The 27,220-nt window shown below is 38.2% G+C and overlaps 2 protein-coding genes across 3 annotated transcripts in view; one reads left to right on the top strand and one right to left on the bottom strand.

Annotated features, from left to right (window-relative positions):
- Positions 1-1,020: 1,020 nt before the first annotated feature.
- rmdn1 (regulator of microtubule dynamics 1) lies at positions 1,021-24,689 on the top strand. 2 transcript variants are annotated; one of them, XM_048596008.1, is made up of 9 exons: positions 1,021-1,155; positions 9,484-9,571; positions 13,386-13,545; positions 13,626-13,715; positions 14,778-14,833; positions 15,349-15,436; positions 19,691-19,721; positions 20,043-20,176; positions 24,058-24,689. In XM_048596008.1, the coding sequence occupies exons 5-9, from the start codon at positions 14,823-14,825 to the stop codon at positions 24,106-24,108; spliced, it is 315 nt and encodes a 104-aa protein (XP_048451965.1). In that variant the 5' UTR covers positions 1,021-1,155; positions 9,484-9,571; positions 13,386-13,545; positions 13,626-13,715; positions 14,778-14,822; the 3' UTR covers positions 24,109-24,689. The 2 variants fall into 2 exon arrangements, with proteins under 2 accessions (XP_048451965.1, XP_048451964.1); XM_048596007.1 differs by lacking the exons at positions 13,386-13,545; positions 14,778-14,833 and having other exon boundaries at positions 1,023-1,155.
- LOC109914200 (NEDD4-like E3 ubiquitin-protein ligase WWP1) overlaps positions 24,687-27,220 on the bottom strand; it is a 123,403-nt gene continuing 120,869 nt past the window's right edge. The window contains exon 23 of the mRNA XM_048596004.1: positions 24,687-26,212. Coding sequence (XP_048451961.1) covers positions 26,113-26,212 — 100 coding nt within the window. The 3' untranslated portion in view covers positions 24,687-26,112. The remainder of the gene's footprint in view (positions 26,213-27,220) is intronic.

Below are 27,220 nucleotides of genomic sequence, written 5' to 3'. Positions count from 1 at the left end.
TGTTGGGTTTGCTGTTGCAATGGCTGGCCCATCTTTTTTTTTTATCCTTTACAATACCATTATGAATCAGATTCACACAACACAGAAACAGACCTTTTGGTCTAACCAGTCCATGCCAACCATGTTCCCAAACTAAACTAGTCCCACCTGCCTGCACTTGGCCCATATCCCTCCAAACTGTTCCTCTTCATGAACGTATCCAAATATCTTTCAAATGTCTGTACCTGCATCCACCACTTTCTCTGGCAGTTCATTCCACACACGAACTACTCTCTGTGTAAAATCATTGCCCCTCATGTCCTTTTTAAAGCTTTCTCCTCTTACCTTAAAAATACGCCCCCGAGTTTTGGACCCCCCACCCTAGAGAAAAGACACCAGCCATTCACTTTATCTACACCCTCATGATTTTATAAACGTCTATAAGGTCATCCCTAAACCTTCTACGCTCCAGTGAAAAAGATCCCAGCATTTCCAGTCTATTTTTATATCTTAAACCCTTCATTCCTGGCAACGTTCTGGTAAATTTTTTCTGAACCCTCTCCAGTTTGATCATATCCTTCATTTAGCAGGGTGACCAGAACTGCACACAGTTCTCCAGAAGTGGTCTCACCAACATCCTGTATAATCTCAACATTACATCCCAACTCCTATACTCAAAGGTCTGAGTAATGAAGGCAAGCGTGCTAAATGCCTTCTTAACTACCCTGTTAACCTGTGTCACAGATTTCAAAGAATTATGTTCCTGAACCCCTAGTTCTACAGTACTTCTCAAGGCCCAAACATTAATTGTATAAGTCCTGCCCTTGTTTGGAAATATTAAGTGTTTCCTCCAAGAGATAGAAATATCTCTGTTCTTTTTGTGGTGCTCATTTGATGCATGAAATAGCCAGCTAAGCTGTATCAGCGAAGGCCAGGCAGCAAGTTGTTTGATCAGGTGTGCAAGTTACCTTATATTTTAAAATGATGCTCTATTTACTTTTTACTATGACTTTGAAATTTAATTGTGTTTAACCATATCACTTCTTTTCCATGTCTAGGTTTTGAGAGGTGGTAAAAATTTAGGAAGAGGACTAACTCTATCATTATTGACTTTTCTGGGTTATGATGTTTACAGAAACATTCCAGGATTTCTTGTAGTTCATGCTGATGAAAAAGGTAAACCTAGTATTGGAGATTTTCATCATGATTTTCTCTGTGAAGTAACTGCTCATTTTGTAAATGAGAAAATCAGACTAGCAATGATTCAGGTTATGTATTTTTTCTTGCCTGACAAATCTGTTAAAATTCTTTGAGAAGGTAACAAGCAAGTTAGACAAAGGAGAGTCAGTGGAGATGATCTGTTTGGATTTCCAGAAAGCTTTTGACAAAGTGTTGCACAGAGGGTCACTAAATAAGAGCGCATGGTGCTAGGGGCAGGTACTGGGACGGATAAAGAATCAACTGACTGGCAGAAGGCGGAGAGTGGGAATAAAGTCTTTTTCAGGATGGCAGCTGGTGACTCGTAGAAGTCTGTAGGGGTCAGTGTTGGGACTACAACCATTCGTTACATATTAACGATCTGGACAAAGGAACTGAGTGCATTGCTGCTCAGTTTGCAGATGACACAAAGATAAGTGAAGGGACAAGTAGTGTTGAGCAAGGGAGTAGGCTGCAGAAGGGAAGGACTTGGACAGGCTAGGAGAGTGGGCAAAGAAGTGGCAGATTGAATACAATATGGCAAACAGTGAAGTTATGCACTTTGTTAGGAAGAATAGAGGTGCAGACTATTTTCTGAATGGGGAAAGGCTCCAGAAATTTGAAGCTCAAAGGGCCTAAGGAATCTTAGTTCGGGATTCTCTTACGATTAACATACAGGTTTAGTTAGCTGTTATGAAGTCAAATGCAGTGTGAGCATTCATTTCAAGAGGGCTAGAATACAAAAGCAGAGATGTGCTGCTGAGGCTGTATAAGGCTCTGGTCAGACCGCATCTGGAATATGAGCAGTTTAGAGCTCTGTATCTAAGGAAGGATGTGCTGGCTTTGGAGGGGTTCCAGAGGAGATTTACAAGAATGACCCTGGAGTTGAAAGACTTATCATATGAGAAGCAGTTGAGGACTTTGTGTCTGCACTGTAAAGGAGTTTAGAATGATGAGGGGGTCTGATTGAAACTTCAATAATACTGAGAGGCCTGGACTGCCTGGACATAAAGAAAGTGTTTCCACTAGTAGGAAAGACTGAGACCCGAGTTCACAGCTTTAGAGTGAAGGTATGACGCTTTAGAATTGAGATGAAGAGGAATTTCTTCAGTCAGAGGGTAGCTAATCTGTGGAACTCATTGCAGTGGAGGCCAAGTCATTGAGTGTATTTGAGACATAGATAGATACATTCTTGATTAGTAAAGGGATCAAGGGTTACGAGAGAGTGGTGTTGAGAAACATATCAGCCATGTTGAATGGTGGAGCAGACCCGATGGGCCGAATGGCCTAATTCTCCTATATCTCATGGTCGTATGGCCTAATTAGACATTTGAGTCAATATTTGAACTAAATATATTCTGAACATTTTATCATTTCTTGCATAAGGCCCATCTTTCTAAGCAAAGACTAAATGCCATAATATATAACCTTGATCCTACCAAAATCACAGATTGGTCCCTCTCAATGCCCAGCCTGCTCAAAATTATGGTCCAGAAGTTTGGCAGCATCCGTTTTTGGGCACCTTCCCTGAAATTTCTAACTCCAATGTAGAGTTTAAGCAAAAATAGAAAGTGCTGGAGAAACTCGGCAGGCCTGGCAGCATCTGTGGAGAGAAAAACACAACTGATGTCTTGAGTCCAGTGACCCTTCGTCAGAACTGGTGGTAATTATGCAGTTGATGGGTGTGGGAGTGGGGTGAATGAGTGAGACAGATAGATGGAGACAGTACCCAGAAGGAGAGAAAAGGAGAAACTGACAAAAAAGTTGCTTATAGTAAGCTGGGAAAGAAATAAACGCTGAATAGGTGCAGATGGGGTGTGTGAATAGTTGAAAATGGGTTATGCTGGAAGCAACCTATTCAAAACAGGGCCAGGGGTCATGGTGTTGTTTAACAAACATGGAGGGAGGTGTTCATGCTCTGAAGTGGTCAAACTCAATTTGAATCCTCAGGTCTGTGGGGTACCTAGGTGGAAGATGAGGTGATGTTCCTGCTGCTTGTGTTGAGCTTTGCTAGAAGATTAAGTTGCAGCTTTCTTAATTACAGAGCACTAAGTCCTTCCTCTACTTGTGCTGTAATCACTGTATTCTCTAAACCTTCTTAGGTTTATTGACCAACAAGGAAAGTTGAGCATGACTGCATTATTGAAAATTAACATAACCTGACTGAAAACTGGGTGTTCAATTTTTAGTGTGGTTTCAACACACCTTGCAAAGTGAGACAAGAATATGACTTTTAGAAACTTAGTTTGAATAAGTTTGAGGATTGTGGCTGACACCATTATGTTTTCAGAAGTCAGTTGTAACGATTCAGAGTTCTTCTTACATAATAGTAATTTGTATTTATGAAGGAATGTTGATATAATAAGATGTTCCAAGGTGTTTGACAGGAGAATGAGATTTGACCGACAGCTTGGTTAAAGATGTAGGCTATCAGGAGTGTCCTAAAGGTGGAAAAAGAGATTGAAACTGAAAGGATTCCAGGAGGGAATTTCATGTTTAGGGTTTGGAGAGCTGATGGCATGGTCAACAATGATGGAGTGATTAAAATCAAGAATGCTCATGGGGCTGAAATCTATGGGGCATAGAAATCTTAGAGGGTTGTGGAGTTTTTTTAAATTATAAAATGTGGCCTTCATTGGCAGGGTCAACATTTATTACCCATCCCCTATTGCCTATCCCTAATTGGTTTTGAGAGGATGGAGAGTTGCCTTCTGCATCAGTTCATGGAGAGTAGTAACACTCATTGTGCTGTTAGGAAGGGAGTTCCAGGATTTTGATCCAGTGATTGTTGGAAGGAATAGTGATGTAGTTTCACATCAGGATGGTATGTGGCTTGGAGGGGAACACAGCGGATGGTGGTGTTCCTAGGCATTGACTGCTTTTGTCCCTCTCGTGGTAGAGGATATGGGTTTGAGAGGTGTTGTTGGAACTGATCCTTTGCTATAGACCATATATAGATGGTCCGCACAGAAATCACAGTGGTGGACTTTGTGAACGATTAAGGTGTTGAACTGGGTGCCAGTAGGCCAGTTTTCCTGAAGGTGTTGAGTTTCTTGACACAGCTGTTGCAGTTTTACTATCCTGGCAAGTGAAGATTACCCATCACACACCCGAATTGTGCCTTGCAGACGATGAACAAGCAGTTGTTCATTGTAGTTTGTAAAGACTTATTAAATAAAAATACAATCTGTAGGTAACTTATGTTGTTTACTCGCTTTATCTCCTGCCTCCATGCTGCACTGGGATCCGAAACAGTGTATGCCTGTTGTTGCTCCTTCACATTTTCAGATCTGCTGCCTGCCCCCTTCTTGCCAGCCACCTCTGTCCATGCTCATCATTGGTGGCCGTACCCTTGTTTCCACTACCCCACTGTTCATTCTTACCATTACTGGCTGCCTCCTCATCACTGTCCATCCCTGCCTGTTGCCAGCCATCCCATTGGCTGATTCCCCCCATCACTGGCCAACCAGTTGGCCACTCACTATCCATTCTTGTCATGTTGGCTGTCCCCACCCTTGTTGTCTGTCATCCTGGTTTGCACTTCCTCAGTTTTGGCCATCCCACTGGCCAACCCCATCCCTGTCACTGGTGGCTGACCTGCCTGACTTGCCATATGGCTCTGGAATTGTGTGGTGAGGGACTGTGGGCTCTTTCTGAGTGCTCCATTGTGTCAACAGTTTTGTAATTATTTCAGGAGCCTAGGGCTGGTTCATGAGATAAGTTTGATGTAAGAAGCCATTACACAAGTTCTGGGCCACCAAACTGTGATGTCAAAAGGACCGCGACTGCATGGGCTGTGAGAGTGCCCCCTGCATTTATAGTGGCAACAAACGCATTGCTGTTTAAACCCTGTTTACTGAATAAATTGACTTTGCACTAAAATGTACTGTATGCAGTGAGCGCTGCCTTAAACGATGCTCCATCTCCAATTTACTGGATGACAGTAGTGCTAATAAATAATTTGAGTTTGTACAATTTTTTTTCATTATGGAGACTGATGTTTGTGGGTCTCAACCATGTTCCACTCCATATGTTTAAATTTAGGGATTACTAAAATCAATTAAGTCCCCATTTCTAGGTGAAATGGGACAAACAGAATGCTTGTAAATAAATTGTCATCCAGGATCTGTGGTGGACTATTTTAATTTATTTTTAAGTGTAATTTTAGAACTGATAACAGGAAGTTCATTCAAAGAATGATTTTTGTGCACATTCAGGTAAAGTCATGAAATTTACTTAACATTTTGGAATCTTTACAGCAACAATTATATTCTATTATGTTTTGGGGGGGGAAGGGAAAGAATATCATTCAGGATAAAAGAATCAAGAATGGCCTTGCACTTCTTTAATTACCTCAAGATTTTGTTTGTTTTTGGGTCTTTAGTCACTAAAGTTGAATTGTGTTGGATGGCTACTCACTCAGTTGATCCTTATCTTAAAGCCTTTATCATTTATATATTAGAGAACTTAGACTTTAACAATACAAAAACTTCAATGAGATTTGACAATGATTTTAAATTTCAATAAAAACAATGTATTTGCCCTGCATGGATAGACTGTCTGAGTTAGATAGGTTAACAAGCAGCTTAGGTCTAGAATTTAGGTATAGAACTAGATTATTTGTCAGGAGATTATTTATTTTCACAGAGAGTCGTCGTTCTATGGAACATGTTGCCGGCTTGTGCAGTGAGTTTGAATTTTCTGCAATCGTTTAACAGAAAGCTGGATGAGTTCTTGAGAGTGGTCTTTATAGAAGGTAGGTTGGCACTTAGGGGAGGTAACTCCCAGTCATTGTAGTGCCATAAACTTGTTGTCTGGCTTTAAGGGTTGGTAAGGAATTTGTTATTTTCTCCCTACATTAGTCATTGGATTTTCTTTTATTTTGTCTCCCCCAAGAAATTGGTGTGGTGGTGTTGGGAGTGGGTAACTATGTCTCTGTTTTGGAGGTGGTAGGGAAAACGTGACTGGGATCACAGCCGTATAACTTGCAACATGACTATGTAGGATGGCATTGAAGGACCTGATATTCTGAAGTTTTTTTCTATCAGGTTGTTTGGACATGTTATGACACACGTCTCCACGGCAGGTGAGATCTGAACTCAGACCTTCTGGTCCAGGAGTAGGGACACTACCACTCTGCCACAAATGCCCTTTGATCTGTTATAGATTCCCTATTTGCCTTTTTTCTGACGACAGCAATTTGACTAGTGCTGCAATACTGCCATCTGTTGGTTAGAAATGGAAATACATGAACTAAAATACATTTGTCAGCTTACAGCTGTGGGAAATACTGAGAATCTAAAGTTTGTAATGTGTCATTCCACCGCCTTTCTGAGCAAATTAGAAGGAGAAGGAAGAGAAATTATTGATCTTTCTATGTTCAGGATTGCTACATAAATTCTTTAATTGTGATGCTATTCTGGAGTTTTTATCATTGTTCTTAATTGAGAAGTAATTCATCACATTGAAAAATGCCTTTCACTTCCTGCATTGGATTTTTTTGTTCTTTATCTGATTATGATTAGTCAGTAAATGTTAGCCCACTATAAATGAGTCAACTTTTGCAATAAAAGCAGCAGCTGAGTCAGAGGCTCTAGAGAAGAAAGGATGTAGAGAAAGAAACAGACATAACATTTCAAGTCTGAAATGACTTTTCTTTGGAGCCCAATTAATCTGAACCTCAGTTCCAAAGACTAGTCAATTTAGACTTGAAACATTAATTTTGTTTCTATCTTCAAAGATGCTGCCAAATCTACTAAGTTTCTCCAGCATCTTCTGTTTATATTTCAGAGATCACCCACTGAAGTTGGAGTTGTATGTTATCTGGATGTGGCTGTTGCTATCTGGGCCAGCATTTATTGTCAATCCCTAGTTGGCCTTGCTTGTTCAGAGACAAGTTGCAACAACTGAACTATGTAAAGCTGAACATAGTTACTGTTTTGGAAAATCTTCAGAAAATGTGGAGGAAATAAATGTGTCTATCTTATTTATAGAGGTCGCGTCCCTTCCATTGTAAAAGATATTAGGGAATGTGAGATGCAAAATCCACTAATTGGAGTGATTGACACCGTAGATAAAATTACTTAGGAATGACATTTTTGGCACAACTGGTCTGTGGGCTTTACCCAAGTCTCCTCTCATGCTACCTCATCAAACCCAATTAACATATCCCATTCTGTTCTCTACCTTGTATCATCCCCAGTCTCCCATGATATACTATGCTACTTCCCTGTTCCAGTGAGAATATAAATGAGGACAAATACAAATAAGCAACTTAGCTTAAAGCATGAAAAAATATGCAGTACTATGATACCACGTATAACTTAGTGATTCATTTTAAAAAACTCTTCAATTTCCCTCTGGTTCTTTTACTATTCACTTTGAATCTCTGTCTTTTGGTTCCTTACTGTTTTTGAGGATGGCAGTAACAAACCTCCTAAACTTTTTCTGCTCTTTGCTTTGGATTGAAAGAGAAATGGTGGATGCTGCAGTCAATATGTCGGAAGTGTTGGTAATATGTTAAGCCATGCTCTGTCAAACCAGACCTAATGTAGCAAGATCTGTAGATTTTTGCACAGGCCTTTAACCATTAAGCTCCATTTTTGCAAGCTCCTACCTCAGTTTGGTTCATTGAGTATGCTCCCTGCACAGGACTACTGAAGCATCATGATTAGATACTTCAGCTCTGTTTCATACCTGTCACTCAGCTATATTATTTCCTAATAGGCATACAATTCAAGGAGCAATAAGGGAAAAAAGAGGTATTCTGGAAAATTCTTCTTTCAATCCCTTGGGCAATCAAAACTAGTATAGTTTATATTTTAATGTTCTAATCAAATTTTCTAATTCTGTCACACATCTCTGGAACAGGTGGAACTTGAACCTGAGCCTCCTGGCTCAGAAGTAGGGACATTACCCCTGTGCCACAAGAGTCCCTTCAAAACTGGTAGGATAATTTCTAATCAACATGTTCAGAGATTTTTACACACCTCTGGAGCAGAGCCCGTACAGTTCCCAAGTGAAAAACGAGAAGTTGTTCTTCAAGCTTGCATTGGGCCTTGCTAGAGCACTGCAGCAAGCCTGCGACAGTAATGTTGGCCAGGGAAAATGGTGGTGTGTTGAAGTGGCAAGCAACTGGAAGCTCAGGGTCATTTTTACAGACAGAATTTAAGTGTTCTGCAAAACAGTCACGCAGTCTGCATTTGTCTCCCCAGTGTAGAGGGGACCACATTGTGAACTGAGAGTACAGTATGTCTGCGTCCTTGGATATAAGGAGGGAGGAAGGAAATGGATAGATGTTACACATTCTGTGATTTCATGGGAAGAATTGGGGAATTTTGTTTACTTTGATAAAATCTTTAAATTCTGTGACAACCTTGGGATTAGCAGAACTTGATTTCCATTAATGGAGTATGGGTTGTAATTCAATGCTGCTTGTGCATCACCTTTCAGATACCACATTAAATAAACTAATGTTTAAATCGAGCAGGTTAGCATAACTTTCTTGCCATACAGTGTGTTATTTTGAAGAAAAATATTTCATGATGTGATGCTATTTTCATGTTGGTGATAATGGGTATTACATTAGGTTTCACATCAATGCAACCAGGGAATCAGATGGGATAAACTGAGTGAGGTTAAAAAGCACATTAATGTTAGTAAATTAGCATGTTCAATATAACCTTTTACTTTCACAATATTATGTAGAACAAAGAATATTTTATGTGTAGACCTTTTTAAAAAGTCGAGATTCTGTATTTCGCATGGGATTTTTTTCTACACAAGTGAAATCTAATAAGCCTCCAATATTTCAGTGACATGTCTATCCTAATTGTTATTGCTATCTTAGCAAAGTGAGGAACCATCTGTAGTCTTTTGCGGTGCTGTGACTCTTGGGCAGGTATTACAGTATTGAGCCACTTACGATGCTCAATGTACAATGAACATTGCTAGTGACAGGGCTCCAGTCCAAAAAGCTGTCTCCTGCCATTAAGTCAATTATATATCCAATTGGCAAGCTCACCCTGAATCCCATGTGACCTAACTTTACTAATTAGTCTACCATGTGGAACCTTGTCAAAAGCTTTACTAAAATCCAAGTAAACAATTCTGCTTCAAAAAACCCAATTATGTTTGTGCTTAAAATTGCTTAGATTTTACTAACCTACGGAATTGCTTTACCACTCGAGTTTCTCTGTCTTGTGAGTTGATAAAATGCATAATGTTCCCGGAAATATCTGCAAATTTTGATTGTTACATGTATAAGTCAATGTTTTGTGTGATAGCAATTATTTTTCGGATTTCCAGTGGAAGAAATTATAGACCGGGCTGACTATCTTTATGGCACTGGAGAAGTGGAAAAACTTTATCACCTCCTTATTGACCACAAAAACAGGTAATATATCAACAAAATTGTACTGGAAATATTCAGCTGTGTTGATTGAATGCCATTCATTGTCCCCTGCCTAATGTTTCTTTAAACTGAGCTTGTAACCCGTGGAATGCCATTAATAACTTGAATTCTCAAAGAATAAATGGTAGCTGAGGGATCACTTACTGTTAAGCAGAAGCAAATTGAGTGTGCTTTAGTGGTGCTTTTTAATCATCCATGGATATTTTCAGCGCAAATTAAACTTCTGTGTTAATTATCTGCAATGACTTTAAGTCCAAGTTGTATGCATAAATTTGAGTTAATTATTGTCAGTGCGTTATTATGAGAGGTAAATTTCTGTTGACCTCTTTGCAATAGAAGGGTGAATGCTTTTGAAAAATAACATTTTCACGTTGAGAGTTGATGACTCTTGGCACATGTAAGTACAAAGTAAAACTAATTTTGATACTAAAACAGAATATTGCAGATATACAAGAAAAATATTGGTAATGCTTAACAAGTCTAACAGCATCTGTAGGGAGAAAGAGTTGATCATTCGAAATTTCCCAGCCCTTGAACAAAGTGCGCAATAGTGAGTCAGTTAGGAAAATATTGCAAGATTGGAAAATAAGAGTGTTGATGCCGGGGAAGAAAAGGGTAGATTTTCCATGCAAGGCTTTTTCAGCAAGATGAGAATCTCAGTTATGAGCTGTAAGAGCCCCATTTGCACACATTAACATCTCATTATTACCTAATCTTGCCTCATTTCTAAGCAGGTTTCTATTTCCCCAGGCAGTGGGGACAATTCTTGACATGAACTCTAAACAGGTACCAGGCAGCTCCACAGCTAGCATTTCTCATCACCTCAGGACATGCTTCATGGGCAGCAATTGCACATACCCTCCATCATGGAGGTTAGCATTAGCAAGCCTCACTACATCATCATGGCACTAACTTTCAATGCAGTTCAGCACCTCAATACTACAATCTGGAGCTCACTGACCCCTTTCACTGCAGCTGCCAGACCATTTTGTGCACAGGAACAGGCAAACAGGGTGCATCTCAATGTCTTCGGGCTTACCATTGACCAGTAACTGCACTAGACTATCCACTGTACAAACACAGTGGCTACAAGAGCAGGTTAGAGGCTAGGAAGTCGACAGCAAGTAAATCACCCCCTGGCTTCCTAAAGCCTATCCACAAGGTACAAGTCAGGATTGTGACACAATACTTCTCATTTGATGAGTGCAGCTCCAACAACACTCAATAATTTTGACACCATTCAAGACAAAGCAGCTTGGTTGATTGGCACCACATCCACAATGTTGATTCACTCCCTCCACTACAGACATACAGTAGCAACAACGTGCATAATTTACAAGATGCACTGTACACATTCACTAAGGCTCTTTAGTCACTATCTTTAAACCTGTAATCACTGCTATCTAGGAGCACAAAAGCAGCAGTGAACACCACCACTTGCAAATTCCCCTTCAAACCACATACCACCCTGATTTGGAAATATATCACTGTTTCTTCAGTGTTGCTGGATCAAAATTCTGGAACTTTCTCCCTAATGATATTGTGGGTCTGTCTATACCAATCGGACTGCAGTGGCTCAAGAAGGCAGTTCACCATCACCTTCTTCAGGGCAATTAGGGGTGGGCAGTAAAGCCTGACCCGGTCAGGACAGCCCACTTCCCATGAATGAGTAAACAAAAAACTTTCATTTGCCTGTCATTTTAATTCTCCATCTTGCCCCCATTCTGACCTCAACCTCTTACACTGTTCCAGTGAAGCTCAGTGTAAATTTGAGGAGTGGTATCTTATCTGTCAATTTGGCATTTTGTAGACTTTTGGATTCACAGATAGGAATTACAATTTCAAATTACAACCACTGCCCCCACTTTCTTTTTCTTTGCAGGTTTTTGCTTTTTAATGTTTTCTTTTGGACAGAAACTGTTATAATCCTGCCATATGTAGCTCTTCTAGACACTTCCATTGTTTTTTCATTGTTCCATTACCATTCCTACTTTCCTTGCAATATCAACCCATTTACCATTTAATAGCTGCTATCTTCCACTGCGCGACACACATTTTATTCCTTTTCCACCATCATCCACCTTTGTTTGCTTAAAATCTATTGCACCTCTAACTTTTCCCAGTTCTGATAAAAATCCATCAACCTGAAAAGTTAATTCCTATTCTTTTATCACAGAATCTGCAGAACTGCCAAGTATTTCAAAGATTTTGTTATTATTTCAAAATCTATGCTGATCTATTTGACGCTTTTGGAAAGAGTTGGGATTAATCTGTGTCTTTGCAAGAACATGAGTACAGCAAAATGAAAAGTAGTCAGAATTCTGAAGGGACCTGGCTGGATTAAGTTACTTATTCAAATTTGTTTGTTCTTATATCCTTAAAGCCTAGTATTAGCTGTGTATTTATAAGACGTACATATGTTCTCAGACAACCAAAAGAACTGCGAATGGTGGAAATCTGAAGCAAAAACAGTAATTGTTTGAAAAGCTCAGCAGTCTGGCAGCACCTGTGGAGAGAAATCAGAATTAATGTTTTGGATGCAGTGACCCTTCTTCAGAACCCCAGTTTTGCCAGACCTGGTCAGATATTCCAGCAATTTCTGTTTTTGTTTCTCATATAATCAGAAGTCGTTTATTCAAGTGGTACAGCATTTATTCTGCATTTAGAAAACTCAAAAAAATCTGAATTGAGTATCTTTGTGAATGCTATTTCATTTATAATTCCCACACAAAGGACTACTGCAATGCATTGGACTGTGGAAGTCAGTTGAATGTGTTTTTCTAACATTAAACTGTACACCAAATTTTCAAGGAGAATTTAATTGTTCTAGACATGTAGTATTATACAGTTTAGTATACAGAGTAATAATTTGTTAATGAGAATGATAAAGATGATTTCACAGTAGCTGCTTTAGACACAAGAATGTTCAAATAATTTTGATTACTTGATTTTATTAATTAGTGCCAATCTTCTGCCTCTTCTCCTACTGCAGCACACCATTTCTATCTAAACTATCAACCAATGATCTCTTGAGTGCCTTAACTGAACCTCTCTTCACCACATTTCCAGGCAGTACATTCAATACCCTAACTACGCACTGTGTGAAAAGGTTTTCTCTTACTTTGTTTGCACATCACTTTAATCCTTCCCCCTCTCATTGTTTCTTCTCCGTGTGGGAACAGCTTGTCCCTATCTACTCTGGCCAGTCTGCTCATGATTTGAAAACATTATCAAATCACCTCTCAGTCTTCTCTCCTTGGAGAACACCCCAATTTCCTCAAACTATACTCATAATTGAAGTTTCTAATTCATGGAACTGATCTTGTAAATTGGGTCTTTAGTCTCTCCAATGCATTCACATCTTTCTTATAATGTGGTGCCCATACTGCTTAATGATCAAACTGAAATCTGACAAGTGTCTTGAATAAGTTGAATATCACCTCCTTGCTGTTAAATTGTATGCCCCTATTAATAATTGTATGCCTTATAAACTGTTCTCCACCTGTCCTGCTACCTTCAATGATCTGTGCACATATACACCCAGGTCTGTCTGCTCCTGCACTCCCTATTTTATGTTGTCTTTCAACGTTCATCCAATGTCTTTTGATTGTGGGCCAACTTAACCCAAGTCCATGTACTGTAATGAGATGCAACATTAGTGTTGGCCTCAGAATAGTTAATTTGGGTTTTCCCATTTAGAATATGGTCCTGAATTAAAGTCATAAGGAAAAAAAATGTTGGAAGAAGGAAACTTGTTTGTTTAAAATAGACAAGTTGAATTCCTTATTTTATCTAGTACAAATGGTGAGCTTCTGTGGCGCCTAGCTCGTGCATCACGAGATTTGGCACAGTTGGAAAGCACTTCTGTGGAAAGGAAGAAACAGCTGACATATGAGGCTTTGGATTTTGCTGGAAAATCGCTGGAGAAAAATGAATTGAGCTTTGCAGCTCATAAGGTAATGCATATTTATTTGCCATGTTCTCGTTTTGAAGTTTCTACCTGCTTGTGATCTTAATTTTCTTTTAATCTCTGCAGTGGTATGCTATATGCATCAGTGATGTTGGAGACTACGAGGGTATCAAGGCTAAAATTGCAAATGCTTATGTTATTAAAGAACATTTTGAGGTAAATGCGAAATTTTACAATATCACCACATTTATTTACATGGTTTTCCTTTCGTAAAAAGTCATTCTGTTGCTAGTAAAGGTAAAATTGAGAAACCTAATTAGGGGTAACTTGGGAAGGAATTAGGAATAAATGCTGTGAAGTGTCAAAATAGTTTAAAAAGCTAATTTAAAAAGGGGGAATAAAAGAAAGTGGGGGAAAATAAAAAGGAAAAGCCTTTGAGTAATATGAGTGAGTTAGCATTGCATTGTTTAGCTATGAATACATAAAACATAAGAATAAGAAAACTGAAGGGAAATGGTGTATTGTCGACAGAACCATGACTTCAATTGATTTGGTAGCTCAATATTTCGAGATACAAAGTATTTAGAACTAGAAGAGGAATGCAGAATTGGTGTGTGTGTGGTTTAATTAAGAACTTCTTCACAAGTTTGGAAAGGAAAAGTTTATGTCTGAAGAAGGATCACTAGATTTGAAACGTTAACTTTGCTTTCTCTCCACAGATGCTGCAGACCTGCTGAATTTCTCCAGCAATTTCTGTGTTTGTTTTATCACTTGTGCTCAAATGCATGTCCATTGGTGAGCTGAGTTAAAGAATAATAGGTGCGGGTCAATGTTCCGTGGCCTTTGCACCCTGGCAGTAAATGTCATTTTCAGGATAATTTGGGGTTAGAGAATGGACAGTAATTAGAACTTAATGCCTCCTTAATTAGGTGAAAGGAGGATGCAGATTTAGCTGTAGAATATGAAGCAGGAGAAGTGGGAATTAGATTGTCATCTGGAAAGGAAGAATGTACAGAGTGACAGGGAGAAGGTGGGAGAATGGCACTTGGAAAAGTTGTTTATTTAGTAAGCTAGTGCAGACATGAAGGACCAAATGGGCTCTTTCTGTGCTGTAACAATTCTGTGATTCTGTAAACAGCAGATTAAATTGAGAAACAGCTTTTAATAAAACCAAGGGTCACTTCTTCTGTGGTGACTTTCTGAAATACACTTTTATAAATGGAAGAAATAAAATCTTGATGATAGGAAATTATTTGAAAAACTTCTCTTATCTTTCAGAAAGCTATTGAGCTTAATCCCAAAGATGCAACATCAATTCATTTAATGGGATTATGGTAGGAACTTTATCATTTTGGGCAGTTCTATTTACTTAGACTTAGTCTAACATTGATGAATTTTAATACCTTTTATAAATTTAAACAATGGAATCTCAAATGTCTCACATTGCTGCTTTTAAAAATTTTGTTGTATCATCAATTAAAGAGCATATGACTAAGTTAAATTGTTTCATCTCTTGTTTTATTTGCAGTTACCTTCCGTGCACCAATCTAGTTAGAAATTGATAGATCAGTCGGCTGAATACTAATGGATAACTCTGCTATTGAGTGTAATCAGCGCAGTATTCTGCAACTTGGGTTGGGAGAGAAGCAGTTAAAATATCTATTATATTGACCTGCATTGACTCTGATTCTACATCACTGTTCTTACATTTGATATTATACTGGACAACAAGCAAATTGAATATTGTTTGTAACCCATTAATGGTGTCAAATCAAAGATGGTGTCAAAATGCCTCATATTACAGAGATGTAGTTGAAAGTTTTATTCATTCTCATTTATTTCTCTCAAGGTGTTTTACATTTGCAGAATTGCCCTGGGTCCAACAGAAAATAGCAGCTATGTTCTTTGCCACCCCACCAAGCTCCTCTTATGAAGAGGTAATTTAAATATAATAACTCAGTATTTTTTGCAGGTCAGTGTGAAATTGCAAACATTTATTTGTAATGGTCTTTTGCAAAAATTCCCTTTTGGTTACAGCTTATGTTTCCTTCAAATTTTGCTCTTTTTGAGTCACAAATACAGTGGAATGCTGTTCCCAGACTACTTAATGGCAATAAATGCTGGCCTAGCCAGTGACACCCACATCCTGTGACCCAGATAAGAACAATGCAATGCTCTGAAAATGATATTAGTGGATAAAATATCTAGTGATACTCTGAGTGTTCTTTCTTTAGTGTGACAGAGCTGAGGTTAGGATTACAGAAATGGGAAGGCATTGTGCACGTGATTTCTTCATTCCACCTCTTTGTGCTATTGTGCTTTCTGCTGCTTCTTATAATGGCCTCTGCTTATTCAGGCCATATTTATATTTGCCGAAGGAAAAATAATTCAAATTGCACTCATATTCTAGAAACTTACAGCCCTTAATTAAGTTGTTCCTTCTCAATCCCTTCCCAATCACTGCTGAACAAGAGCTTGGACTCACAGCAGTCTGTATTTCCTATGTTATTTTGTGTCAACAGAAGCATTGTAAGCTCTTGTTCTCCTAGTTCAAAAACATTTAAAGCTTCGTCATTTTGTTGTCCATTGGCTTAGTCTCTTAAGTCAAAGCTAATCTTTAAACTTCTTACAAATGTTGATGATCGGTTTTGTCATCTTAAATCATTGAGCTTTTTTTGTGCTTTAGGTACTCAAAGTAATAACAAAATTTATGAGAATATCTTCATCTCCAACTTCAGGTTTCTGCAAACTTTTCCTTCATTGTTTTCTTGGGAAGAAATGTGGATTTTACTGTCAGGAAAAAATAGGATAGACTGGATCTCTTCTCTGTAGAGGAAAGGAAACTGAGATGAACTGGTGTCTTGAAAATTATGATGAGGTTTGGTTGGGCAAATATAGAAAAGTTATTTTCACTTACAGGAGAATCTATAATCGGGGTTTGTAAAGATGAAATTGCAGAATGATAAAGCACAGGAGGATGACATTTGGCTTATTATTCCTTTGCTGGCTGTTTGGTGCAGCACGTTTATGAATCCACTTGCTTGTTCCTTTTCTGTAGCTGCACAGAACTTTCCTTCAAGTATTTAGCCTTCTGAAAGTTACCACTGAAACAGCTTCCCTAACTTTGTTAGATACTAAATCACAACAACTCACAATGTTTTTTTAAAAAAGTTTCCTCACATCACTTCTTCTTCTTTTGCTGATTATCTTAAATCTGTGGCCCTTATTTACAAGTGCTTAAGCCACTGGAAACAATTTTCCTACTGTGTCGAATACATTCATGTTTTTGATGACCTCTGATTTAATTTCCTCTGAAGCTTCTCTACTCTAAGAAGAGCAATCCCAGCTTCCCCACTCTGCCCCACATAACCAAAATCTGTATCCCTGGTATCATTCTAATAAATTAATATTTGGGCATGTACTCACTAGATTTTAGAAGCACGAGTAGTGATCTTATTGAAACACATAAGATCCTTAGGGGCTGAGAGTATACCTCCCACAGTGGATAAGTCGAGAACTGGGGCATGGTTTCAAAATAAGAGTTCTCCTGTATGAGATGAGGAGGAATTCCCTCTTTTAAAGTGTTGTTAGTGTTTGGAATTCTCTCCCCCAGCTAGCTACGGAGATGGTGCTGGGTTACAGGGGATTCCAGGGTTATGGAGGACAGGGAGGAAAATGGAGTAAATTCCACATTGTATCAGCCATGATTCTATTGAACGACACATGGCCCACCTGTGCTCCTAATTTTCTTCTCCATGTAAACTTGATGTTGTTCTCAAAGTGGTATCCAAAATTCAACAGGGTACTCCAGCTGAGGACAATTATTTTATAAAGACGTAAGTTTCTGGTATTATGTTCTGTGCTTCTACTAACAACAACAGAAATTGAGTATCAGTTTCTAATCATCTGCTCAACATGTCTTGCCACCCTCTAAGAATTGTGGCCATCCAACCCTAACTCTCCTTGCTCCACCATCACATTTAAATTGGTACTGTTTAGTTCATATTTTCAGCCCTTCCATCCAAAATGTAACATTTGACACTTTCCTCTGATAAATTTCACCAGCCACATGCTTGCCTGTGTTTATCTATGTTTATGTGGCTACTAGTTTCTTCTGAAACAGGACACTAGTCTGTCACCAGAGGTTATATCTTGAGGGTCTCTAATCCACATCAAGCATGGCTGAAAAGAACATTCTTTTCTCTTACTGCCTGCCATTGTGATTGGAAAAATTTAAAAGTTGATAATTACCTGTTTAGCCATGTCATGAATGCACCTTCTATGTCCTTCATATCCTGGAGTAGGACTCGAACCCAAAGCTCAGGCTTAAAGAGAGGAACATTACCTACTGTGCCACATGATCAATACAGTAAAACAGCCGCTATTGAAAAGAACTGTGGGGTGAATGTGTTCAGCATTTTTAGTGGAAGCATCAAAATGACAGAGACAGCTTAACACTTCTCTAGAATGACAAAAACAGTTTAGTCATTAATCTATAAATTGTCTTTCATGACTCCATGACATCTTAAAGTATTTTGTAACCAACAAAGAATTCATGAGAAATAACAGCTAATTTATACACAGTAATAACACAAGTATTTGACCAGATCAGATCAAATCTGAGAATTTCAATGTTCATTTTAAATATTTTCTGTTGGGTCATGATCCTAATTAAAGGACAAGCTACATTCGAGGAATAGCAATGACCACAGGGAAAATAGTCATAATACAGATGGACTTGGGATTAATCAGTACAACATAGCAGATAAAGTAATGCAGCAGTGGTGTGCTGAAGCAAAGTGTTTACATATTACATAATGTCAACATCTGATGAGCAGTGTTATTTAAAATTGGCTTTCTGTTGCATTTAGGAACGGAAGCCATCAATGACTTTATCAACATGTCTTTCTTAACCCTTAAAGCATAGTCTTTAAGGTGACTCCTCATTCGTCAGTCATGGCTCAGTTGGTAGCAATCTCGCCTGAGTCAAAAGTTGAGACTCACTCCAGAGATTTAAACACAAAGTCTAGACCAGCCCACTAGGGAAGTACTGAGGGAATAATACACTGTACGATAAAATGTTAAACAAGAATCTGTCCACTGTTAGGTGTAAAAGTTCTCATGCTGTTAATTTGAAGATGAATTAGGGAATTCTCTTCAATGGCCTGGCCAATTTTTAATGACTGAACCAACATCACTGAAAGTGAATTATTTGGTCCCTACTGAAGTTCGATGTGTGTGATCTTACTGTGTGCAAATTAGCTGCTGTTGTTTCTTAAGGGTCCTTTGTTGGTAACAAAATACTTTCGGATGACAGAGCCATGAAATATACTTTATAGATTAATGATTAAAAATATTTTTGTCATTCCACAGAAGTGCTAATCTGTCTCTGTTTTACGATGTTTCTATTAGAAATATTGAATCCATTGCTAACTTTTCATATTTTGCAATTTCTTTTAAATGGGGTGTCATTTAAAAGACCAGCATTTGCTGCTCATTCCTAACTACCATCAATAAGATGGTGGTGAACTGCTTTCTTGAAATGCAGCAGTTCATCTTATGTAGTTACATCAATGGTGCAAAGAAAAGTTCCAAGTTTCTGACCCAGTGACTGAAAGAACCATGATGTAGTTTCAAGTTGGGATGGTGTATAACTTCCAAGGGAACTTGCAGGTGGTGGTATTCCCTTTCATCTGTTGCCCTTGTCCTCCAGCAGGTAGAGATTGCAGTTTTGGAAGGTGTTGTCAAAGGAATAAGTTACTGCAGTGCATTTTGTGTAATAGTACGGAACTGATACACTGCTTTGACAGTGAAAGGAGTGAACATTTAAGATGGCAGATGGGATGCCAACATATTTCAACCTGCTGAACTTCGTGTTTAGAGCTGCATTTCATCCAAGGAAGTATTCCAGTATATTGATGTGTGCCTTGTTGATGGTGCAGGGTCTTTAGAGGTTGCGAGGGGAGTTACTTCTTGCAGCGTTCTCTTATACTTGTAGTATTTTTAAGTACAGTCCGGTGTAACATCTGGATGATGGTAACCCCAAGGAGGTTGTTGGTGGAGGATTCAGCAATGGTAATGCCATTATATTGTCAAGGGGAAATGATTATTGCCTGGCACTTGTGAGGTGCAAATGTTACCGATTGAAGTACATTATATAAGATACTAAAATAGAGTCTTTTTTGTTTCAGGCTCTCCAATATTTTAACAAGGCTGAGCAAGGTAGGAGCTCAACAAGCCTAATTCATTCAGTTGTACAAAATTGTATGTGGTCAAACTATTAAATACTGCATAATAAATGTATTTTATTTGCATGTTGTATTAAACTTTGTAAATTATATCGTTGGTACTATACCCATTACTTTCCTAGTGTTTAAATCAGCATAATTTCAAAGTTTGCAAGATAACTGAATACAGACCAAAAAATGAGCGTTCATGATTTTGTCAATAATGTTTGTTTTATACAATGGGGCATGAGCAGAGAACCGTAAATTGCTCTTTAAAGTGTAGCAACTTTAAGTTTAGTGTGTGTTTTGCTTCCAGCTGATCCAAATTTCTACAGTAAAAACTTACTAATGATGGGTAAAACTTACATGAAATTAAAAAATGAGAAGCTGGCTCTGTTATGGCTGACCAAAGCAAGAGACTATCCAGCACGTAATGAAGAAGACAAGCAGGTAAGCCCATTCATGCAATTTTATCTTACTTCCAAATACTTTTGTTACTGATGGGATACAATTAATTTTGCTTAGTCTCAACCTAGGTAAAGTGAGCAGCTACAGTCTTAGTTTAAGAAAGTAGCTGCAACTGGGAAGACATTATTAGCTTATTTCCGAAACCTGAAAGAATAGAAATGTTAATGTAATTATTGGAATCTCATCACTGTACTAGTTTCCAGAATGTGAAAAATAGTGCCAATACATGAAAAAATATAAGAAAGAAATATTAGTGTCTCCATCAAAGCAAACTGTTTTTCCACAGTACTTTCAAGACAGTGATTGCTTTAAGGATCCAATTTCATCAAGCCGAGCCACAGGCTTTCTCAGCACACCTACTTTATGTAATTGCAGAAAGCTCAAGTGACAGACCTTATCCAAACAATGTAGATTTTGCCAAAAAATTTCACTAACGTAACCCTTCAAGAAAAATGCCTCTCATCACTGATTAGAGTCTTAAGTTCATTCTTGATCCTACTTTGTAGCCTTTTTTTTTGACTTTATGATTGTGTTGTGACATTTCTGACGTAAAGCCGAATCTTGCTTATTCACTGATGGAGTGTCAACCCTATAACTAGTTCAACCAACACAGTTAATTCTATAATGGAAAGTATACTCTCACACTGAACAGCATCAATAACAAAACACTAGATTATGCAAATGATAATTCAGTGTTTCGACCTTTGCAAAATGTTCTTGAACCCATTTCCCCAGATCATTAGCCTGGGCCTTCTGATTAATGTCCAGTGACATTACTATACACTATAATCTTTCCTTCATCACTTCTGAAGGTCTTTCTAATGCTTCCAATCTCAATGTACTTTAACTCTGAACTGTGTACTTCTACATTCTCCCCAACATCCAATAATAAGATTGTCCTGGTCGACTCATTGTTTTGGCCCACTTATTTCTTCCTATTTTGACTGTATTGTTCCTCCCCTTGTACGGTCTGTTTTGACATTCTACATCACTGCAACAGGTTTCAGTTTGCTGGCCCTGTTTCCTCTTCAATATGAATGCCCAATCTTTCCACACTTGCATTCACCATCGGAATAGTCTTAGAGGCCTAATCAGACCCCAGTCACCAGCAACCCCTTCCTTGTAGCTGAATCTGTCCTGCAAATAAAAACCATTGTTGCAGATATCTGCCTGGGCCCCAAGTTATGCCTCTCTCCATTTTTTTTGATACATTGCTGACTATTGATGCTGCCTCCTTATTCCTGCCATGAACTGGAAAATTTCATTGACTTTGTTTCCAAATTGCATCGTTCCCTCACTTTTACCTGTGGTGTATCTGACTTAAGTTTTTGATTCTGAAGGTATGCTATTTATTAATGTTGGACTGCCACAGCTACCTCAACTACACCTGCATTCATTCTGCTTCCTGTCAAGACTCCATTACATTCTCCCAGTTTCTCTATTGCATCTGTTCCAATAACTGTTTTGTCATACCAGTGCTCTGACATGTCTTCCCTTTGTCTTTGTGAGGATTTCCACTGAGTGTGGTTCGCAGGTATTAGTGCCAATGTTTGAGAGTACACTGTTGCTCCACTGGGGACAATATATGTTTCAGTGCTTTACCCAGCTGGGTAACTTCTCTCACTCTTAGAAGGCTGTACCCCAATTGAATTTTAAACCATATCCAAAGCAGAAAAAACTGCTGACAACTGTAAATCAGACACGTGATCTCCAAAAAACAAAGCCAGGGAAGTAACTTAAGCCACGTGACTTCCAAGAAGTGTCTTTTATTAGACCACCCTTAAGTCACCTCTAACACCTCTTCCCCCTTCCTTAGGGTACTGGACCATGCAAATGTAGATGTAAGGAGGCAGTGCTGGGTAAGCTAATGGGGCTAAAGGTAGACAAGTCTCCTGGCCCTGATGAAATGAATCCCAGGGTACTAAAAGAGGTGATGGGGAAAATAGCAAATGCACTAGTAATTATGTATCAAAATTCACTGGACTCTGGGGTGGTTCCCGCAGATTAGAAAACAGCCAATGTGACGCCACTGTTCTAAAAAAGGACGTAGACAAAAAGCAGGTAACTATAGGTCAGTTAGCTTAGCTTTGGTAGTCAGGAAAATGCTTGAATCTATCATTAAGGAAGAAATAGCAACACATCTGGATACAAATTCTCCCATTGGGAACACCTAGCATGGGTTCATGAAGGGTAGGTCAATGTTTAACTAATTTGGTGGAATTCTTTGAAGACGTTACTTGCAATGGTGGACAATGGGGAACCTGTGGATGTAGTGTATCTGGACTTCCAGGAGGCATTTGATAAGGGGCCACACCAAAGGCTGCTATATAAGATAAAGTTGCACGGTATTACAGGTAATGTATTGGCATGGATGGAGGACTGGTTGACTAGTAGAAAACAAAGAGTAGGGGTAATTGGGTGTTTTTCTGGTTGGCGGTCAGTGGCTAGTGGTGTGCCTCAGGGATCAATGTTGGGACCGCAATTGTTTACAATTTACATAGATGATTTGGAGTTGGGGATTAAGTGTGGTGTGTCAAAATTTGCAGATGACCCTAAGATGAGTGGTAGAGCAAAGTGTGCAGAAGACACTGATAGTCTAAGTGAGTGGGCAAAGGTCTGGCAGATGGAGTACAATGTTGACAAGTGTGAGGTCATCCATTTTGGTAGGAATAACAGCAAAATGGACTATGTTTTAAATGGTAAAAAATTGCAGCACGCTGCTGTGCAGAAGGACTTGGGTGTCCTTGTGCATGAATCACTAAAAGTAGGAATGCAGGTGCAGCAGGTAGTTAAAAACGCAAATGGAATTTTGTCTGCCATTGCTAGAGGGATGGAGTTTAAAAACAGGGAGGCTATGCTGCAGCTGTATAGGGTCCTGGTGAGGCCACACCTGGAGTACTGTGTGCAGTTTTGGCTTCCTTACTTGAGAAGGGATATACTAGCACTGGAGGGGGTACAGAGGAGATTCACTCGGTTAATTCCAGAGTTAAGAGGATTGGATTATGAGGCGATACTGAGTAGGCTGAGATTATACTCATTGGAATTCAGAAGAATGAGGGGAAGATTATGAAGGGACTAGATAAGGTGGAGGCAGGGAGGTTGTTTCCACTAGCAGGTGAAACTAGGACTAGGGGGCATAACCTCAAAATAAAGGGCAGCAGATATAGGACTGAGGTCAGGAGGAACTTCTTCAGCCAAGGGGTTGTGAATCTGTGGAATTTCCTGCCCAGTGAAGCAGTTGAAGCTACCTCGCTGAATGTGTTTAAGGCAAGGCTAGATAAATTTTTGTACAGTAAAGGAATTAAGGGTTATGGTGTGCGGGCAGGTAAGTGGAGCTGAGTCTCAAAAAGATCAGCCATGATCTTATTGAATGGCGGGGCAGGCTCAAGGAGCCGGATGGCCTACTCCTGCTCCTAGTTCTTATGTACCATCTACTTTCTCATGACCCAAGACCACCAATACTTCAAGTGAAAATAATTTTATTTCCACTTCAGTATGCTGTTCACAATGGTACCTCTATAAATGGGGAGACCAAATATAGATAGGCTGACCCCTTTGTGGAACAGAGCGGTTCTGTTCACAGCTTTACACTACTTAGTGGAAATATCCATTGTGCTCCTGTGGTGAACAGTGAAGCTCAATGCTGGCTCCAGGAGCTATACTATCTAATGGCTCAGCGCTCAACAACCTTGTGACTAAATTGATTTGCATAAGTTATACATATTTCTATAATATTACTTCTTGGTGTACTGTGCTGAAACATTAAATATAAGCTTCCGACACACAACTTATTTATTTGGTCATTTGGTGTAGGAGTTTTTTTTTGCAAAAGTTGTGGATAATCAGTTATCTTCTCTTTTTAGGTTCAAAAAGAAGCTAACGAATTACTGAAATTGATCAGCAAACAGCATTGAGCACTATCTCAGAACAATCAGGTTCATTAATACAGCCAGTATTTTGTTTAATATTGAAAAATAAGTCAATTGATTTCCCAGATCAATAAACTTAAAGGTTTTTTTTTGGTATTGTTTATAATCATAAGAAGAATCCTACATGAAGTTGTACAGGCCTGACATAGCATTAAGCAAATAAAAATGTTAATATCATGTATATCCTGTGCAATCTGTAAAACACCCAATTTGTGCAGTCAGTAACTCAATGAGCAAAAAAGACAAATAAAATTGCAAAGCTATTCAGCTCCAGCTTGTTGCCTCAATAGAAAAAGAATGTACAAGGCCCATTTCCACTGGAAATCTGACCATACCAAAAGAAAAAAATAATCACACTATTTCATTGTCTTGTGCAGAGATGCACTTTCAATACTCGGATTTCCAACAAAAAAAAATCTTATGAAACGATGTATCCAACACTTGAGATAAAATGGAAGGGACCATTGGTGATTCATTTTATTATTTTAAAGTTCATTGTGGATCTGTAACTATTCTTTTATAACAGCTTTCAGAACAAAAATAAAATAAATACACAGAAAAAGTCAGGAAGAAATCACTGTCATTTTATTATTCAATTTTCCTACCTGCAATTACTAGTCAGGTTTAAAAGAGAATTTTATTGAGAGCACCCAACAGAAGATAAATAAGTGGTAATATTGATCTATTAGAGTAGCGACCACTTAGTTGGGTAATGGCACCAACTGATTACTTTTGTTTACAACAATTTTTTTTGAAAAATTGACCAAACAAGTATTTACAAAATTTTTACAAATTAAAAACTTTAATGGAATTTACAATGTTTAAATTTAAAGCATTACAAACATTACATTTCAAATGTCCATATCTCCCCATTTACTGCATGGAAGCACGGTGTGTTAGAAGTTGCAGTTCCATATAATTCACAATTATTTTTAAATATATTTTTGTTACATGTAATTAAGTAAATGCCCTCAATACTGGTGAGACTATTTTAAAATCATTTTATTACATGTTTTGAAACTTCTGCATTTGAGAAAAAATAAACCATGATATTTCTAGCAAGAATGAAGACCTATTAGAAATTATATTTGAAAGACAAAAAAAGTCAAACCTATGTATAGAATGCAATTTACACAATAGCCATTAAAAAAGCATGTATAACATCGCAATGAGGAAACCAATTACACAACATTCCTTAATGTGCAAAATTTATTTATTTTTATTCCTGATTGATTAAATGTAACTGTAAAAGGCTGAACATAAAAGCAGCAGGAGGTAATATTTTGCATAATTACTTAAATTGTCCACATTAGCTTCTTGTTTATAAAATTACATTTGTATTTTGGGGTACTACCCAGTACTTTTGCTTTCCTTTTTTTTAGTCTGCTATACACGAGACATACATAAACAGCAATAACACAAGAAAGTAAAAGAAAACCTCATGTCAGCATTTACACATTCTATGATCTCAACAAGCCAGCAGCATTAATTCTAGATATTTGAGTGTGTTTGGCATTAGCCTTAAATACTTTAGTGAAAGCCATGCGAGAAATAACCCTGGCAGATTTGTTACATCAGTGGAAACTGATTTATAGGGCATGTGTTTTCTTCTGGAAGATGCAACTTTACACTAAGGGGGCCTAATAGCACACCTACCAAATCTCAATTAAGCTCTATAAAACTAGAGCCATTGATATTCTAGCTGTTCCTGGTTTTTTTTAAAAAAAAAAATCATGTTTCAGAAAGCAGCTAAACTGTTTTCTCCAAGACACTCATTTTAAGGGAAAACACAGGTATGTAAAATACTATGTATGGTTCAAGACAAATTTGCATAATGATTCAGGAAGGAAAGCAGCTCAGTTCTATAGGATTCCAGAAGTGAATTACTTCTCTAGGCAAATAGCTTATATACAACAGTAGGCATCTGTGCAACTGTAGACGGTTGGATAGGACAGAGTTACTTGATGTCATCAAGAACATGTGCTGCTTCTATTCCTGCCCAAATCCTTCAGTTTCTTCGATTGCAAAAAGCAGTTTCTCTTTCAACTGTTCATAGCTTTTGTAAGGCGGTAAATCCAGGCGATTAAAGCTATTAAACAACACACAAATGAATAAATATTTAGCTCAATTTAAACACTCTTGGTGTTCCGAATAAATCACAGTCAAACCACATAGGGTTACCAGCAAATCTACTGCAGAATTACTATTCTTTCTCTTGGTACTACTTGACCCAGCATTATTCTGTATCTCTTGGATCTTGATTTACATTTTACATGCAACTCCTGGAGAAAGTGGTCTTTCCTTGCAAGCCAAAGCAGTTAACAAATTATAGAAGCTAAAAACATGGAAAACGGAAATCATATCAATGCAAGGAAACTTACCTGTGGATATGTTTATCTTTGTGATGCTGTGTCTGACAATACCAAAATATAAACTGTATACCACACCCTCCCACCCAAGCATTCATATCACCTTCAAGCAGCAGCTAAGAATCAAAATAGGAAGATTGATATTTCAAAATATTAAAGGTTGCTGTGTGCATCGTTATCTAATGTGACTAGGCTTTTGTACTATGGGCAAGATAACTATTTCAAAATTATTCCTTTCTAGTTTGACATAAATACAAACTGAAGTAGCTGGATGATTATTAGAAAGACTCTGACCTTCTGAAGGCCACTATTAAAACTGTATACACCACCTGATACTTCAAATCCTAATCATTTGTTGAGTAATAAGATTTCCCTCATGTCACCTTAAATTTTTTGACCCTTTAGGTGTTGGAAAGAGTTAGTTATGCAACAAATGATCAGGATTTGAAATATCAGATGATGGGTACAGTTTTAATAGTGGTCTTCCAAAGGAAATGGAATAAATCATTTGAAAATTAATTGCACTGATGAGAAATGATCATGAAATTGTGACCAAACGAATCGCTCTATAAAGAACTAGTACAGATTTGACGGCCAAAAAGTCTTTTGTGGTAAATTATGAACAGTTGTATGATGGACTTCACATAGAATAAGATATAGACTGCTAATGAGTAGAGAGCATAGAGATTGTAAAACCAAATATGGGAGGGTGAGGCAAGGGCAGGTGT

This window comes from Rhincodon typus, chromosome 4 (genome assembly GCF_021869965.1).
Source record: "Rhincodon typus isolate 14 chromosome 4, sRhiTyp1.1, whole genome shotgun sequence".
Classification (NCBI taxonomy): domain Eukaryota; kingdom Metazoa; phylum Chordata; class Chondrichthyes; order Orectolobiformes; family Rhincodontidae; genus Rhincodon; species Rhincodon typus.
This window is presented reverse-complemented; position numbering and strand designations above follow the sequence as displayed.

Excerpts from the sequence above, each read along its gene's own strand:
- rmdn1 (XM_048596007.1), top strand. The coding sequence starts at position 13,630 with ATGCTATATGCATCAGTGATGTTGGAGACTACGAGGGTATCAAGGCTA. Across the intron at positions 13,716-15,348 it reads TTATTAAAGAACATTTTGAG|GTGTTTTACATTTGCAGAAT; the intron begins GTAAATGCGAAA and ends ATTTCTCTCAAG. Across the intron at positions 20,177-24,057 it reads GTAATGAAGAAGACAAGCAG|GTTCAAAAAGAAGCTAACGA; the intron begins GTAAGCCCATTC and ends TTCTCTTTTTAG.